The following is a 16,229-nucleotide window of genomic DNA, read 5'->3' on the forward strand; positions in this document are numbered from 1 at the left end:
AGGCTGGTCCCCAGTGGGGCACAGTCATGGGGGTCTCCTGCAGCCCACCTAGCTCTGGCCCACTTCTGGTCATGGGACAGAGCTAGCTGGAGCCCGCCTCCCTGCCTCAGGCAGCTCCGCCATCGCTCTGGCCCCGGGCCACTTGTCCAGGGGCCAGCCCGGGCAGGCCGGGCAGCACCAAGCCTGTGATTCAGGGCTTGGGCTGGATGCTGTCACCCCACCTCCAGCGTGGGACTCCCAGCCCACGACAGCTGCCACTCTGAGCCTTGGGTTGCCGCATCAATAAAATAGGGGCCACATGAGTGTCCCAGGAGGGTGGAAACTCCGGGGTCAGTACTTTCACAGCCTTGGCCCGGAGCCTGGCCCGGGTCAATGCATGGTAGCTGTTAGTATTTGCGGAAAGCACCAGGCTGTCTCCTGATCCAGTCCCGGACTTGAAACTCAACCCGCTCCCACGCCGTTCCTGGCTGCACCCGGATGCGCCAGCCCGGGAATGCGGCGTGGGGCCCTGGCCTGCTGCCCTGAGCTGGGGCTGCCAGGGCCCCACAAGATCAGGGTGCCAGGATGGGGAGCAGGAGTCACTTCAGCAGAGAGGGCAGGAGGCGGGGACGATGCCAGGGCCCCGGAGGCCTGGGAGCGGCCTGGGAAGGGAAAGGGAGGCCTGTGGGGGCGGGACCGTTATTAGGGCCGTGCGTGGTGGTGGGGGGACACGCGATGCAGGGCAGAGTACAGGGCGGGCTCCCGGTAGAGGACAGGGCCATAGAAGGGCGGGGCCTCAGAGGGGGCGTGACCGGGGCTGGGCTCCCTGGGGGCGGGGCTGGTATTGTTGGAGCGACGCTGCCTCCAATAGGGAGCGGGGAGAGTCTGGGGCGGGCCCTTCGGTGGGCGGGCCCGGCCAGCGGCCCCCGGCCCTAGCCGTTGAGTTCCCCGACGGCCTCCGAGACCGAGACCGCGGAGTGACCGGAGCGAGGGCTGCGCAGTTGGTCCGGGGCGCGAACCGGCTACGCCACGCCGAATTTGCTTGCAGCGCGGAGCAAAAAGCAGAGCCAGCAGGTGAGAAAGGGGTCCCGGAGAGCTCGGCGGGAGCTCCACAAACAAAGTTAGTTTTCGCCTCCACTTCCGCAGCGCGCTCGGCCGCTTTCTTTCTTGCAACAAGTGACAGATGAGGACAGCTGGTGGGTGGGACCGAGCATCGGCTCGGAGTCCTGATGCCCCTGGTTCTCCCTCCCCGCCACGCACCAGCTGCATGGCTCCGGGCCGGGCCCGCTCCCGGCCCGGCCCTGGGCCTCCCGGGTTCCTGGAGGAGGAAGTGGGGCTAGGTGCGCACCCGAGAGCCCAGAGGTGATCGCTGGCAGCCGAGGCACGCAGCTGAGCCACCGCTGCCACCAGGTCATTTGCACTGCTCCACTACATCTCCTCTCCGAGCAGAAGGGGCTTCAGCAAAGGTACTGCTTCAGAGATCACACTGGTTCCTCGAGGGAACTCGACCCCATGAGCCCTAGGGAGAGGATCCCAAGGCAGGGAGCTTCCATGCTGTCCTCCCCAGGGGGTCCTGGGACTTCCAGTGGAAATTCAGCGGGGCTTTTCCAGCTAGCTGCTGAGGGGCTGCGGGGGGTGGGGGGCAGGAAGGAGCAGTTCTTGTGGGGCAAGAGGGAGGAAAGGGAAACTCTCACGGAACTTGGGCCCTGAGTCAAGTCCGGGCCGGGCCTCCTGTGACAGCCCCAGGGTTCTCTCTGGAGGCCAAAGAGTCCGTCCCTGTTGGTAGTGGCTGCCTTGTCCCCAACCACGGCCGCTGGGAGACTAGGTCTGTGGTCAGGGGCTTGGGCTTTGGGACCAAACTGACTTGGGTCCCACCCCTCCCCCTCTAACCTCAGTTTCCTGGTCTGTGAGTAAGGACACAACCTGACACCATAGCAACCAGCCATATGAAGCATGCACAGTGCATAGCAAGGTGCCTGCCTGCGCCTGGGGAGGCCTCTTAACAGCTGTTCCGATGTGGACCGTGGGGTGTGTGGATGTGTGTATGTGTGTGTTAATTCCTGCGGGAGAAGGAGTGTGTGCAGAGGGGGGCTGAAAGCTGAGTCCCCCCTCATCTTGTGATACCACCAACATCGCTGCGTTCCTTTGGGTTTGGGGGAGTGTCACCTGAACCAGAGACTGGCTGAGTTTTGTGTAATGTTTGAAGTTGGTGGGTTTTCAACAAAATAAACCAAAACCCATTTACTGAACACCTGCTAGGCACGAGACAGAGCGGGGGGCACAGAGGTGAGCCAGCTAGACTGCCTCTCCCCTTGTCCTGAGATGCTTACAGCGAGGGCTCCCCTGTCCCCACTGTGTCCCTGCTGGGGAAGCTCCCTCGCATGCAGGGCTCTGAGCCAGATGGGCTCTCATGGGTCTGAACTGCCCAGGGGCCGACTCCAGGGACTCCACTGAATGCTTGGCTGGGGGTAAAGGTGAGGGGCAGCATGGGCGCCTGGTGCCCATCTGAGCAGGGCTGGGCACAAGGGACACAGGTACTGTTTGTCCCCTGCATGATCGGGGGAGTATGCCCTGCCGCATCCTGGTGCCAGCCCAGCAAGACCGTGGGACAGACCCACCGAAGGCTGCGCCACTTGACAGAGACGGGTGCGTGTGGATGTAGGGCAGGGGAGGCAGTGAGACACTTGAGAAAGCAAGACCGGCATGAGGGGTGAGACCTGAGCGGCCTGCCTGAGCTCCCCAGTCCTGGCTGGGCTTGGATTGATGTGGGTGCCGGGTGCCTGTCCAAGGGTTTCAGGGCCGCTAGATGAGGATTGGTGTAGTGGGAGGGAGAGAGCTCAGTAGGTGGTGCCGTGTGTGGGGTGCGCTGCCAACCGTGCCCATTAACAGCTAATGGGAGCCCCCCCTTCACCGGCCCTGCCTCTGTGATGAAGGACAGTGGGGCTGCACCCTCGGGCTGCTTTCCATCTGGGGACTAATCCGACAGGACACCAGGGCTCTCACACAGATAAGAGATGGGAGGGCTGAGGGGTCTTCAGGGCCTTGAGGACTGGAGACTTTGGGCAGCCCGAGGGGAGACTGCGCCTCCGGCAGAGGAAGATGACTCTGCAGAGGGAAGGAGCTCGCCTGTCCCGGGGCTTCAGGAAGCTGCTGGGTGACCAGTCCAGGTGAAGTCTGGGACTGCGGGGCGGGCAAAGTGAGAATGGTGGGTGGGTAGGAGCAGCTTGGCAGGACCTCGAACGCCAAGGCGAGACGTTTGCGTTTGAGTTGCAGAACAAGGAGTCATGGAAGGTTTTGGAGCAGGGACTGGCCCTCTGTGCCAGGTATGCTGGGGTGGGGATCGAGCGGTCCAGGGCTAGAGAGCCGATGGCTGTGGTGATGGCAGCAGGGGTCTGCACGGCTGGGTGAAGAGGAAGCTCCGAGGGAGGAGTGTCCCAGCCAAGCAGGGCTGGCCTGGCCTTGATCAGGCACCCAGCATGGCACACGTGTCTCACCAGGCGGGCCTTGGTTCCCTCAGGTTCCTCTGTTGTTCTGCTCTCTCTGTGGGGCTCAGCCCTTAGAGGAGGAAGCTGCTGCTGGCTGTCCCCCTCCACCATGGGGACCCAACCCTGAGCCTGGAAGACTGGAGAGCCCCTCCTGGCGCACAGCCAAGCAGTCCCAAGCCCTGTGGGTGATTCTGCTTTGGAGCCCTGGGGCCACCTGGTGCTTAGGCTCCGTTCCTGCACCGAACCATTTTACCCACTTCCTTCACCCCATGGGAAGCTCGGGAACAGCAGACAACCCTGAGCTGGCTCCAGAGGCAGGCAGGAGGGAGACTGATCTCAGCAGGAACAGGCCTGCCCACCCGCTTCACCTCCTGCAGGCTGGGTCTGAGGGCTGGAGGGAAGCCCAGAGGTGAACAGGGGCCCGTGCTGTGGGGTGCGGTGCTTCCCCTTTGCCATGGCCCCTGATGCTGCCTGCAAAGCCAGCACCCGCCCGCACTGAGGGCCCAGCTGGTATCCCTTGAGCAGCTTGCTCCTGAGCCCCCCCCCCCCCAGCCAGGGTTCTCCCACCCTGGTGGCTTCCTGTCAGCAGCTGATTCACTCCGAGCTGACAGAGAAGCAACTGAGGGCCAAAGGGGCCTGTGTTCTGGTTCTTGGAGTCGGTTCCAGCTCTGCTGTGTGTACACTGGGTGATGCAGAAGAGTCCTTTCTCCTCACTGGGCTGCCCTGCCCTAACCCTGCCAATGCCCCATTCTTCACGTGGCTTTCGGGGGGCTCCAGGACCAGGATCTGTCCTGCGTGAGATAGGGCACGGGTGAGGCTGTCTTCACACAGCGGGCTGGCAGCTCCCCTCAGATGAGCAGTACTCATCCTGCCCCTCCTCCTCCTGCCTCGCCCCCTCCTGAGGCACCGTCTTTGGGGGACCAGCTAGTGTGGCAGCCCAGTACCGCACTTGGGAGCTAGAATCTTGGCTCTGCCTATTCCGAGCTCTGTGAACTTTTCTTTTCTTTTCTTTTGTTTGTTTGTTTGTTTGAACACAGTGACTTGCTATGTAGTTCAGGCTGGCTTTGAATTCACTATGTAGCCCAGGCTGGCCTTGAACTCACGGTGACTTTCCTGCGTCAGCCTCCTGAGTGCTGGGATTACACATGTGCACCACTACCCCCAGCTTATGTGACCCTTTCTGAGCCTCAGTTTCCAGATCTCTAAGTTGAGGATGAAAATGGTAATGACCTCACGGCATGTCCTGAGGGTGCAGTAAAAAAAGTACACGTGCGACTCTTAGCAGTCTTGTTCCTGGCTCACAGGAAATGCTCAGATAATGAGAGGTGATGTTCCCCTCTGGGACGAGACTGCCGCTTCGGGTCCTTGGTGTCCAGGCCCTTCTGCCCCTCCAGCGTACACAAGTGCATCCCCAGGACCCTGGTCACTTCCAGCCGTGTGACGCTGCCTGCTCTTCCCGCATGGCCAGCTTTCGTCAGCATGGCTCTAAGCTGAGTAGTGAGGGGAAGTGGGTCTGAACGTCACCTTCCCCTTTGATGCTGTTGTTCTGTGGCTGACAGAGTGCTTCCGGGAACCCTCCTGGGCAGGGACTTCCCTGTCCACTCTGTGTCCTGGATTCCTGGCCCAGCAGGCACTGGGGAACTGGTAGTTAAGTGAATAAGTGATTGTGCTCCCGGAACCTTGCCAGGACTGGGCTCAGTGCAGGATACTCAGTGACACCTTGGCAAGGATGAAGCTGGGAAGCAGGACCTGTGGACCCCACTCCTGGAACCTGGCTCAGGAAGGCGGGAATGGCCCCTGGCCTCTCCTGTGACAGCTGGGGCTTCTGCGTCCCCTGTGTTGCCTGGCCTTTCCCCTGCAGAGAGGGGAACAGCCGACTTCCTCCATCGCCCGTGGGGGCCACTGTGGCCTTTAGTGAACCCTGACTCAGCCAGAAAATGAGCCTTCCCGTATCTGTGGAGGGTGCTGATGGCCTTGCAGGGGCTCCAGCTGGGGGCAGGAAGGTGCCCCCCAAGATGCCCACGCCAGACCCCCACTAGGCAGCACCCTTCTCCCTCTGACTTCTTACCCTGCATGGAGGCTTCTGCCCCCTGTGGGGCCCACTCTGGCTCCCCTGCTGTGAGGAGGGTGCCAGCTTGGCATGGCCTAGGCTCTGGGCAGATACGGAGATGCACAGGGTAGACATGAGGTCGTTCTCCGCTGCTGCCGATGCCCAGCAAGTGTGACCCCGGGCGGGCCAGCCTCTAACTCTATCAGCTTCAGCACCTCGGAAGGAGAGACTTTAATGCTACAGCTGCTTCTCATTATCTGTGGGTTTTGCTTCTGCAGATTCAACGAACCACAGATCCAAATATTTGAAAAAAGTTGCTTCTTTTCTGAAGGTGGACAGACTTAAAGTGGTCATTAGTCCCTAAAAATGCAGTACAATGACGATTTGCATAGCCTTTGCATCATATTAGGTATCATAAGTAATCCAGGGGTGGCCTCAAGTATGTGGGAGGAGGTGTGTAGCTTATGTGCAAATGCTGTGTCGTTTTATAAGGGATTGAGAATCCATGGAGCTGGTATCCCCTGTGGGCACTCAGGGACAGGGATGCTTGTATACGAGCAGGTCCACGTGCGCCTGAGACACAGCACACAGTGCCTGCCACAGAGTGAGGGCTATGTGTGTGCTACTCTTTGGGCCATTGATTTTTGTTTTCTGATTTTATTGAAGCAAAACATGTATTGGTACGTTTTAGATCTACATAATGATAACATGCATCATCAAAGGGAATTTGTACCTGTGCAAATTCTTTTTTTTCCCCATTCCCCCCTCCCTTTGACCCCCTTCCCCTCCTTTTTTACAAAAGCTTTGCTTCTATTTTTTCTTCCTATTTTCTTTTTTCTCTTGTCCCTTCTTTCCATTCCCCCTCCCCCCTCCCCTGTTCCCCTTCCCATTTGAACATTTTCTTCCCATTTCTCAATGTCCGGCACACATTTTGGTCCTTATTTCCACTTTTGGTTTCTCACACCAGAAAAACAATGCAGTATTTAAACATGTGTGTCCGATTTATTTCACTCAAGAGTATGGTCTCAGGTCCATCCATTTACCTATAAATGTCTGAAGCTCATCCTTCTTTATGGCAGGGTAGTAGTCCATTGTATATATAAAAAAAAAAAACCCAAATCTTCCACTCGACAAGTGATGGCATTTGGGCTGTTTCCAAAATTTAGCTATTACAAATTGTTGGGCCTTTGGCATTAACGGGACATAGGATGTGAGACTTTGGAGACAGGAGAGCCTGGTGACCAGCCTGAGTCTGGGGACTGGGTACCTGGGTTCGGGTCTCTACTCATCCTCTACTTTCCAGGTGATCTTGGGCAAGTTACAGCCCATGGGCTGAAAAACTGTAACTCTTGCCCTGCGGTTGCTGTACTTGGCTTTGGTAGGTGACAGATGAATGGTGTCATAGCGAACAGCTGCAGGCTTGTCAGTGACAGGACCCCTGGGGCCTGGCCTCATCCACATGGGGCCAGCCTTGGAGGAGGACAGGAGGTCGGCAGGTCCCAGCCTCGATCAGGGAACCATTGCAGGGCTGCTCCCACACCCTCTGTTCAATGAGGCCAAAAGGTAGATGAATACATATAAATACGTATATTACACCAGGTTATAGACTTTATTTTCTTTTCCCCATTTTCTGAAACTTCTGCAGTGAGCCCATATCGACTTTATGCTCAGGGAAAAACAAAAGAACCCACACAAATCATAAAGCTATTTTTAAAATCCTTATTATATTCAATGTAAGCAAAAACATATTATGGCAACTTGGGATCGTATTGAATTTTTGTTGTTAATAAATCCTGTATTTTCGAAGGAGGGTGGAGTGTCGGTTTGAAGTGCATATCAATTTGCCAGGGCTCAGAAGAACACAGGGAGTGTTCAGGGCCCAGGCCTGGGGCACAGGTCAGATATGATGGTAATCCAGCTCTGCACGCGGGACCCACCCTGGGCTGGGAGGAGTTTAGAAAGCTTTCCAGTAGCTGCTGCAATCAGCTGCAAGATCGCCTCTCTGAGCCTCGTTGTTCCCATCTGTGAACTAAGGGCCGTAATAACAACAATACATCCGTGATGGTTAAATGGCATATCATGGAGCTCAAAAGGAAATGTCACTCTAGAGATCTGGAGAAGCCTTGAGCTGCAGGAGGTGGGGCCCAGTGGAGCATGCCCAGTGTGACTCCCATCAGGAGTAAAGAAGGGGTGGAGCAAGGCTGAAGGTGTTACCTGGTAGAGGTCCCTCAACAGAGAAACACTCAGAGAAAGGAATATGTGTTCCTACACATACAAGGCACTTTCAGTGATACCTGGTATGCAGGAGGCGCTGGGTAAATGTTAATTTGTTGTGCCTGATAATAACAGTAATCATATACTATGATTGAAAAATCATCTCCCACTCGCTGTTTTAGGAGCTGGTTTATGAGAATGATGTTGCAGTAGGACCTATAACTTGTCATCCTTTAGAGAGAAAATAGAAACTCCGTGGGGGAGGGTGGCTCTTTCTGGAATTTGTACAGCAAGTGAGTGGGCGTGGGGGCCTTGGGGCACTCTGGGTCACAACCCGGGCCTCTGAACACACCCTGTAACTGGGGCAGGGAAGCTTTCTCCTCCCCTATTCCCAACGGCATTTATGTCCCAAAGCCCCTCTGCTCCCCTTTCTCTCTGCCTGAACCTCTCAGCTGGCAGACAGGAGCCGTGGGCCCCTGAGTTGTCCGGAGACCTTGTGGCAGGGCGCTGTGGTTGTCACACTTCGGGTAAGTTGCAAGTGGGGAGCGACCAGGGCTCAGCACTGCGTGGGCTCCCTAGGCGTGGGCTGGCCCCACCTCGCAGGGTCTGCGAACCTCTGGGTGAGAATGAACCAGAGTCCTGGCAGCTTGCCATCAGTGAGGGTGGTGGCCTTGGGCCAACACTGCTCCTGCCACTGCTGTGAAAGAAATAACAGGGACTCTGCCTCCCCAGTCTGGAGGGAAGGAGCCTCCCAGGGCTGCGGGAGCTCTAGGGGCCCAGGGGAGCGGTCCCTGACCAGACTGACCCCAGCCTCGACCAACCGGGTGCTCAGGGTGTTCCTCTGAGGCAGTATCAGGGGTTGTGTCTAGAGTCTCGGGATCTTGATGTGTGCAGATCTGTAGTTACTTCACTCAGTTAACCTACCTGCCCAGTCTGATCCCAAGAACCACATTCGGACTCTGCCTGGATACTTTAAAAGCTTGGAGAGCTCACCACTTTTCCTCTCTGGACAGCTCGATACTCTGCTATAGGACTTGAGCAAATCCACCCACTTATCGATCTAGATCTTGCTTATTATGACCACGCTCAATCTTGGAGCAGGGGACCGCAAGCTGTGCCACAGGAAAGAAATGTTGCAGCTTTTATTTTTTTTAAAGGAACTCCATTTCTATCTGAACTCAGTGGCCACAAACCCCTCCCCCCAAATTTTCTAATCAGTAATGAAAGTTTTCGTGGAAAATTTTGTAGGCCGAAGAACAAACAGGCAGGAGGAAATAACCACTCAGAGATAACCACTGTGATCAGTTTGGTGTTTTGGCTTAAAAAAAAAAAATGTGCCTACACCCCAGATTGCCTGTACTGGAAAGATTTTTCCATGCGATTCAGTCTCCTTCCAGCGTGTCTTTCCCAGCCCCCTGTGTCGCACCCCGGGCCCGGGACTCCCAGTGACCTGGTTTGGTGCTCGCCTGCTGTCACCCTTCCCTGGTGTCCATGCCATAGCGACACCTTGGTGTCTGTGGATTTTGTGCTTAGCTCTCCCAAGCTGTGCGGGGAATCCCTAGACCTGGCTCTGCAGCCAGGGGCTTTTTGCACTCTAGGGCTGCTCGCCACTGGAACACACCCCTGAATTTAGCTCCAGGCCCTTGTGTTAGCTGGCGAACTCACAGGAGGAAGGGGCAGGCTTTGAGGGTGTGTTTGTGAAAGAGGCACAGACTGATGGACGGACGGACAGACAGACAGACAGGGTACCACGGGTACCAGAGTTTTTTCTCTGCAATTAGAGGCTGACTGTTGACCCTCCTCCTCCCCTGCCCATCTCCTCTTGTCTCTCGGAGCCTGTGGTATCATTAACTAATCATGGGATCTCTTTACTATTTCATGGCCTGTCCTGGCAGCACCTCTTTCCCCAGGAGCCCTCGGGAAACCAGGGAGTGGGGAATGAGCGCGTGGGAGGGAGTCTGTCCCGAGGAGGAGTGGGTCCTGGGCTGGTGCAGTGGTTTCCGAATGAACTCCAACCCACGACGGAGTCACCGGGAGGGTTGGGAATGCCTCCCCTGCCCAGAGCTTCCGGTTCTCCTGGTGTGGGGCGGGACAGAGAATGTTCATTTCTCACCCGAGATCCCAGGAGATGCCTCGGGACCGCACTTTGAGAACCGCTGGAGATGCAGAAAGGGGCGGGGCTGGGACTTGTGGTAAATTTCAGCTCCTGCTGCCGCTGCCAGTAGGAACCTTGGCCGGTTCAACAGAGATTCATTCTGTGAGGCCTAGACGCACCTCCTCCACCACTCGCCCCACCTCCCTTCCCTCCTGCAGGATAGGCCTGGAAAACTGTGGACATCTGTTTTTTGAGAAAGGGTCCTACTATGAAGTTCAGGCTGGCCTTGAACTCACTATGTAGCCCAAGCTGGTCTCAAACTCAGTGATCCTCCTGCCTCAGCCTTCCAAGCACTAGGAATACAGGCTTGTACCACCTGCCTTGCAGCGGGAAGTAGATGTGTAGGACAAGCTGACCGTCGCCGGCCCCATCTTATAGAGTGGAAACGAGGGTTCTGACGAAGCCTGCTCTGTCTCGCAGGCAGGGCCCTGCGCCATCTTGTTTGGCTCCCCTGACAGCTCAGTAACGTGACCCTGCTCCAAGATCCGTGCTCTCCAGCCAGTTATGTTCCCAGTTACTGTTCTAGGCAGGTTTCTGGAAAACTGGAAACTTTCTCCTGCCAGGCCTGGGCTCTGCCCAGCAGGCACTGCAGTGGGAGGGGAGTCTCGTCTGCTGGTCAGCAGCATGTGCCAGGCCCTGCCCTGGGCCCTTGGGAGGCAGTCAGGATGTCAGGTCGGCCTCCCTGAGTCGAGCCCCTCTGTCCAAGCTTCACAGAGGGGGAAACCGAGGGCCTGGGGAGTTGAACCGACTTCCCCAAGTTCACAGTGAAAGGGGCAGAGCAGGGCTCTCAGTCCCAATCTCCGGGGCTGGCCTTGGGCTGGGGTGGCAGCAGGTCCTGGACCTGGGGAGCTAGGGTGTGGGGGAACAGCTTGGCTCACCTCTCTCCCTGCAGAGGAGCAGCCCTCTTGGGCCTCAGGGTCCTGCAGTGCCGGGGCCTGGGCTTGTCTTGGGGCGACCTAGCTCCACACATCCTCTGCTGCTGCCGCTGAGGGCCCTGGGCAGGCCACTCCCCTCCTTGGGTGTTCTCATAATGATGCCTTCTGCTTTATAGCCGTGGGTGGCAGGCATTTTCTCACATCGTAACCCCAAAAGCTGCCCAGCACCCCAGGACCCACAGGGAGGACGTTGTTACTAAGCCAGGGCTGCAAATGGCAGCCCGGGGACCCCCAGCTCCAGGTGCTAGAGCAGGACCTGGCCCACCCTGAGCCCGCCATCTTCCCCAGGTGGCCTCCTCCAGGTAGGGGAGGGACTCAGGCCTCCTCTGTCCTCAGCTTCGGGGACCCAGGGCTCTTGGTCGAGCTGCTGGGTCCTCAGTTCAAGGTACCCAGCACCCCGGGAATGGTACCCATCCTGTGCTGGGATCCTACTCTGAAGACCCTGGGACAGAAAGATGGGGTCCAGGCTGTCGCTATGTCCAGCACCTACCCAGGCCCTGGTGGTTGTAGAGGACAGAGTCTGGCCCAGGTCCCCCCCTTCCTGCCCCTGGCTTCTGCTGGGGACCCTGTGCATGGAGAGTCTGTGCTCAGACCCCCAGCATTCTTCATTCCCACAGGCCCAGCTCCAGCACTGGCTTCCTGGGAGCCTGGGTCCTGGGTCTGTCCCCGAAAACTGGCTCAGCCGGTTGGGTGACTTGCAGCTGGCTCAAGCCCAGGACGAGGCTTCCTGTGGGTCCTAGCTGCCTAGGCTCAGGCTGGGTCTGTGTCCTGTGGGGGACTCTCACACCTGTGACCTGGGGCAAGAAGTCCTGCCTGACTCTCACACTTGGGGCCACTTGTGTCCCAGGCCTGGAAGCACAGACCCTGCTGGTAGCACCTAGGCCTTTCCTGCCTGGCTCTGTCCACACCCGGCCCCAGCCCAGAACCTTCTCATGGTGATACCATCAGCTCAGTGAGGTTCCCTTTATCGCCAGACACACCTCCTTCCAGGGCAGGAGGGAGGGGAAGGCCACCAACAGGGCAGGAGCCCCATCCCTGTCAGGTTTGCCTCCCAGGCGCTCCCCTCTCTCCCCTCCGCATGTTCCCACGGCTGGCAAGGCTTGGGTCCAGGCAGGTTGGACCCCTCAAGTCCACAGGCTGTCCACATGCCTGGGAACTGGTCCCAGCACAGGGCAGAGGGAGAGTACAGAGGACTGGCACACAGAGCTCAGAAGAGCCAGGGCAGGCAGAGAGGCCACAGCCCAACTCTCCTCCTGGCCTAGTCCAGGGGCACTGAGCGGGTGTCCGCTGGGGAGGGCTCCCACCAGCTCAGGGTCCGTGGACCGTGTAAGGGCGCTGTGCCTCTGGCCCTCAGTCACTCCTCCTATCAAACACCTCTAAATTCCAAGCGCTGAGACCTGAAACCTGGGGAGGCAGGAAGTTCGAGCCTTGGCCAGTCCAGTGACAGAAGAGGTCTCAGAGCCAGGCCGGAACCCATGTGCACCTGAGTCCCATCGTTATGCGGGTGCCAGGCTGAGCTCCCCGGGGGCCTGGGTTCTGGGCAGAGGCACTCTGGAGGAAGTAGTATTTCAGCTGCCATGGCTTGGACTTCCTGAGCTTGGTGCCCACGGTGGGCATGAGGAGGTTGGCAGGAACCTGCTACTATGTGGGCTCCCTGCTTAGAGTCCCCTCCTCTGTAATTGCCTTGCTGGGGCCGCACCCAGCCTCCATCCCAGAGGCTGGGCCACCGTCCCTGTGCCCTGGCCAGGGCAGGTGTCATCTGTTGGTGGAGCCTGGAGCCTGGGCTATGGAGCTATCTCACCAGGCTGGGCCTCACGGGCTGTGGGATGCCCGGCGTTTCTAAGCATTTGGTGTGGTGCAGTTAAGCACAGGGTTCAGGGCACACTGTCTTCCACTCCTGGCTCTGTGAGCTGTGTGGCCTTGGCCAAGTGTCTTTACTAGTCTGGGTCTCAGTTGCTTCATCTGTAAAATGGGATTCAAAGCCCAACTCATCTTCTAAGGCCATCTAAGGATAGGCTGAGCCTCAAGGTGCAGTAACTGCACAGATGTTCCATACTCGTGCTGCTGTATCTGCTCCACTGCTCCAGACCCCACGGGGCAGCTCCATCCACCCATTTCCTGTGTCCAGCTTGGCACTGGGCCACCAGGGGGCCTCATGAGCTGTGATGGCTGTGGCTCAGGATAGGAACAACACTGCGGCAGCTGAGCCCCAGAGCCCTTCACTGCAAGGAGGGCATGCTGTCCTCTTTGAGGTCACCTCAGGCTCTAAGCTTGGTTGAGGCCTGGCCCTCTGTGTCCACCTTGGTCGCAGCTGGCCTCATTGTGTAACCCTGGCTGGCCTCAAACATGTGGCAATCCTCCTGCCTAAGCCTCCCAAGTGCTGGGATTGCAGTCATGCTCCATCATGCCCGTCAGGGCAGGGCTCTGAAGTGCTCTGTATTTGCTGACCCTGTGGCTGCTGTGTCCCACCCCTGACCACATGGACTCCACAGACTTGGAGTCCCATCATTCCCCCCAGAATACCTGCTTCCCTGACTGTCACAAAGTGAGCAGGGCCATGGACGCCAGAGTCAGAGGGTGCCAGGCACAGAGCTGGGCTGGTCACTGTTGCCCGCATGAGCAGGGCCAGTACCCCACCCTCTGAGGCCCTGGTCCTGCTCGGACTTGGGGTGAGATAAGATTGGTTAAGAAAGCAGGCACATGGCGATACCTTCTTCACCCTTCCTTTTGATCCTGCCTTCCAGCCGCCCGGAGAGAGTGGCCTTCCTGGGGCCGACTGTAGGAACCACGCGTCTGTCCCTCCCCCCAGGGGACTCAGTCTGCACACCCTCCTGCCAGTGCAGAGGGGACCCCTTCCTGCAGCACCTGAGTTTCCTCAGTCCCCATCTTGCCTGCATCCCGGGTCTCTGAGAGCTGACTCCGGCTTCATCCTAGACAAGTCCTGATAGCCCACTTTACAGGATAGGACCCTGGAGCAGAGTAGCCAGGCAACTTGTCAAAGATCACACGGCTCTGAGAAATGAGATGGGAATTTAAGTCTCTGTCCATTCGGAGTCCACACTGTGATCCAATTTATTATTTTGGCTCCAGATGTGGGGCTGGGAAGAGGGCCTCCAAAGGCAGCTGACTCCTGAGAGCCCCCCTGGGAATCTGGGTCCTGTCATAATGGTCTCTAGCATCTGGGCCCTCCCGGACAGCCTCTTGTATAGTCCCTAAATGTCCCTCATTTACAGCCTCCCATCTGCGTGGCCAAGTGAGTTACAGGTCTGAGGAGCAAGGTTATCTCTGCAGCCCTGGGGTCAGAACCCTGGGCCAGAAACTGCAGGCCAAGCCCCGTCCTATCTGTCTGTCCCAGTGTGCTGAACAAATACAGAGGGAGTACGATCACAAAATACAGAGGATGTTTACACTTTAAAAATGTATCTCCCTAGGGATTTAGCTCAGTGGTTTCGACGTCTGCTGTGCAAGTGCAAGGACCCGAGTTCGACTCCCAGTACCAAAAAAAAAAAATGTATCTCCCTAAAAGACACATCGCCATGAATCCCTCTCAAAATCCCCCCTCACTCTGAACACACTGGTCCCACCGTTGTCACGTTCTGAAGCAGCTCTGGAAGTCCTCTTTCATGAGTGTCTTTAGTCGCACTGTCTTGGCTGCCTCGGTGTCCTGAGTCCATTCAAAACGTTGACCTTTCATGGTCATTTTGACTTTGGGGAAGAGCCAGAAGTCACTTGGTGCCAGATCTGGTGAAATAGGTGGGTGAGGACACACTGTGATGTTTTTATTTGACAGAAATTGCTGCAAACATTTGATGAACAAGGGATGATCACAAAATATGGATTAAATAAAAAAGTATTGCAATAAAAGACATATTGCCACTAATCCCCCTCAAAAAACTTACCCTTGCTTGGAATACACCGATCCCATCGTTCTTGGCAATGTGTCTTTCACTGTCAAAAAGTCTGTTTTGTTGAGAGAAGTTCTCACTGTGTTTTCAGGCTGGCATTAAACTCACTACATAGCCCAGGCTGGCCTTGAACTCAAGGCAATCCTCCTGCCTCAGTCTCCCAAGTGCTGGGATCACAGGTGTGTGCGTCACCACACTCAACAATAAGCTGGGTTTTTTGGGGGTGGGGATTGGTACTGGGGTACTAGGGATCGAACTCGGGACCGTGTGCTCTCGAGGCAGGCAGTGGAACCAGAGCTAAATACCTGGCCCCGTTTTTTTTTAACATTGAAACCTTCACCCTGATTTTTTCATGAGTCATGATGTGAAACAGACTGGGAAACACCAACTGCTCTAACCGATCCCCCCTGCTCCCCAAGACACAGGAACACACACTCCCCAGAAGGGCGGTAGCTCCAGGTCTGCATCTGAGCAGGACTACATCTTCGGGCCTCATAGCCACGGGGAAGAACCATCCTGGCCCGGATGGGTGGAGCCGACTTTCCTTCTGGACAGGAAGCAGAAGTCAGTCTTCCAGGAGCTGGGGCTGTCCAGTCCAGCAGCAGGCAGAGGTGTGGGAGGCAGCTGGTGATGGAGAATTGAAAGGACCTCTCAAATCCCGCGACTGGACGTGTCTCTACCGCCCTTGGTGGTGGTGGTGGAGGTGGAGGTGTGCTCTCCTCTGCCCCAAAGCCCTTCCCACACCTCATGCCCGTCCTTCATCGACCCTGTGAGCTGGGGTCCCCTGGCATCTCCGAACTCACAGCATCCGGGAGCTCAGAGAGGCTGAGAAGCTGCCTTGGGCGAGATCACCCAGGAGCTGGGATTAAACTAGGTCTTATGGGAAACCCGAGCCCCCAATCCTGCCTGGCCTGGTGGCCTCACATTTCTCCTGTGGCCCAGAGTAACACCGGTGGTTTTTATTTTCTTTTGATTTTTAACAACAACAACAGAACGTGAGACCAGAGATTGAAAAGTAAGATACCAGGAGGTCAGAAAGCTGCTCAGACTGGGCTGGGGTTTCAGGAAATACTCCACCTGTCAGATGTGAAAACAAACACGGGGCTGGCCAGCCCTTCCCACCGGGGTCAGGACAAAGTCCGGAGAGGCGGTGGTCACCATCCGCTTACAGGTGCACGGCCTGGGTGGGCCCGCTTGTCGCCTCCCACTTCCCACCCAGCCGCGGATCCATGCCAGGCGTTCCAGCCCGGCTGGCCGGTCCCTGTGGCCCGGCCCAGAGCTGGGGACAAAGGGCCTGGCCATGCAGAGGACAGAGGTTTCCTCCCTGTACCCTGTCCCAGGAGCAGCGGAGGCATCCTTGGCTCGGAGCCCTGGACCGGGAACACACCTGGGGCTGCAGGAAGCCCGAAGACAGCTCAGGAAATCAACAGCTTCCGGGTCATCACCCCAACACTTTTTTTTTTTCGGTACCAGGGATTGAACTCAGGAACTTGAGCTTGCGAGGCA

At 57.2% G+C, this 16,229-nt stretch overlaps 1 protein-coding gene across 4 annotated transcripts in view; it reads left to right on the forward strand.

Moving 5' to 3' along the window:
• Positions 1–868: 868 nt before the first annotated feature.
• Cd82 (CD82 molecule) overlaps positions 869–16,229 on the forward strand; it is a 33,719-nt gene continuing 18,358 nt past the window's right edge. The window contains exon 1 of one of the 4 annotated variants that reach the window (XM_021264318.2): positions 869–1,053. Coding sequence is in view for 1 of the 4 variants with exons in the window: in XM_004851991.4 (XP_004852048.2) it covers positions 8,132–8,255 (124 nt within the window). In the remaining 3 variants the exon portion in view is untranslated. Of the gene's footprint in view, positions 1,054–1,221; positions 1,446–8,062; positions 8,256–16,229 lie in introns of those variants that run through there. The other 3 variants (XM_021264319.2, XM_087205647.1, XM_004851991.4) reach the window with 3 other exon arrangements.

This window comes from Heterocephalus glaber, unplaced genomic scaffold, assembly GCF_053883595.1.
Source record: "Heterocephalus glaber isolate CG9 unplaced genomic scaffold, H.glaber_assembly_v1.0 deba00000594, whole genome shotgun sequence".
NCBI lineage: Eukaryota > Metazoa > Chordata > Mammalia > Rodentia > Bathyergidae > Heterocephalus > Heterocephalus glaber.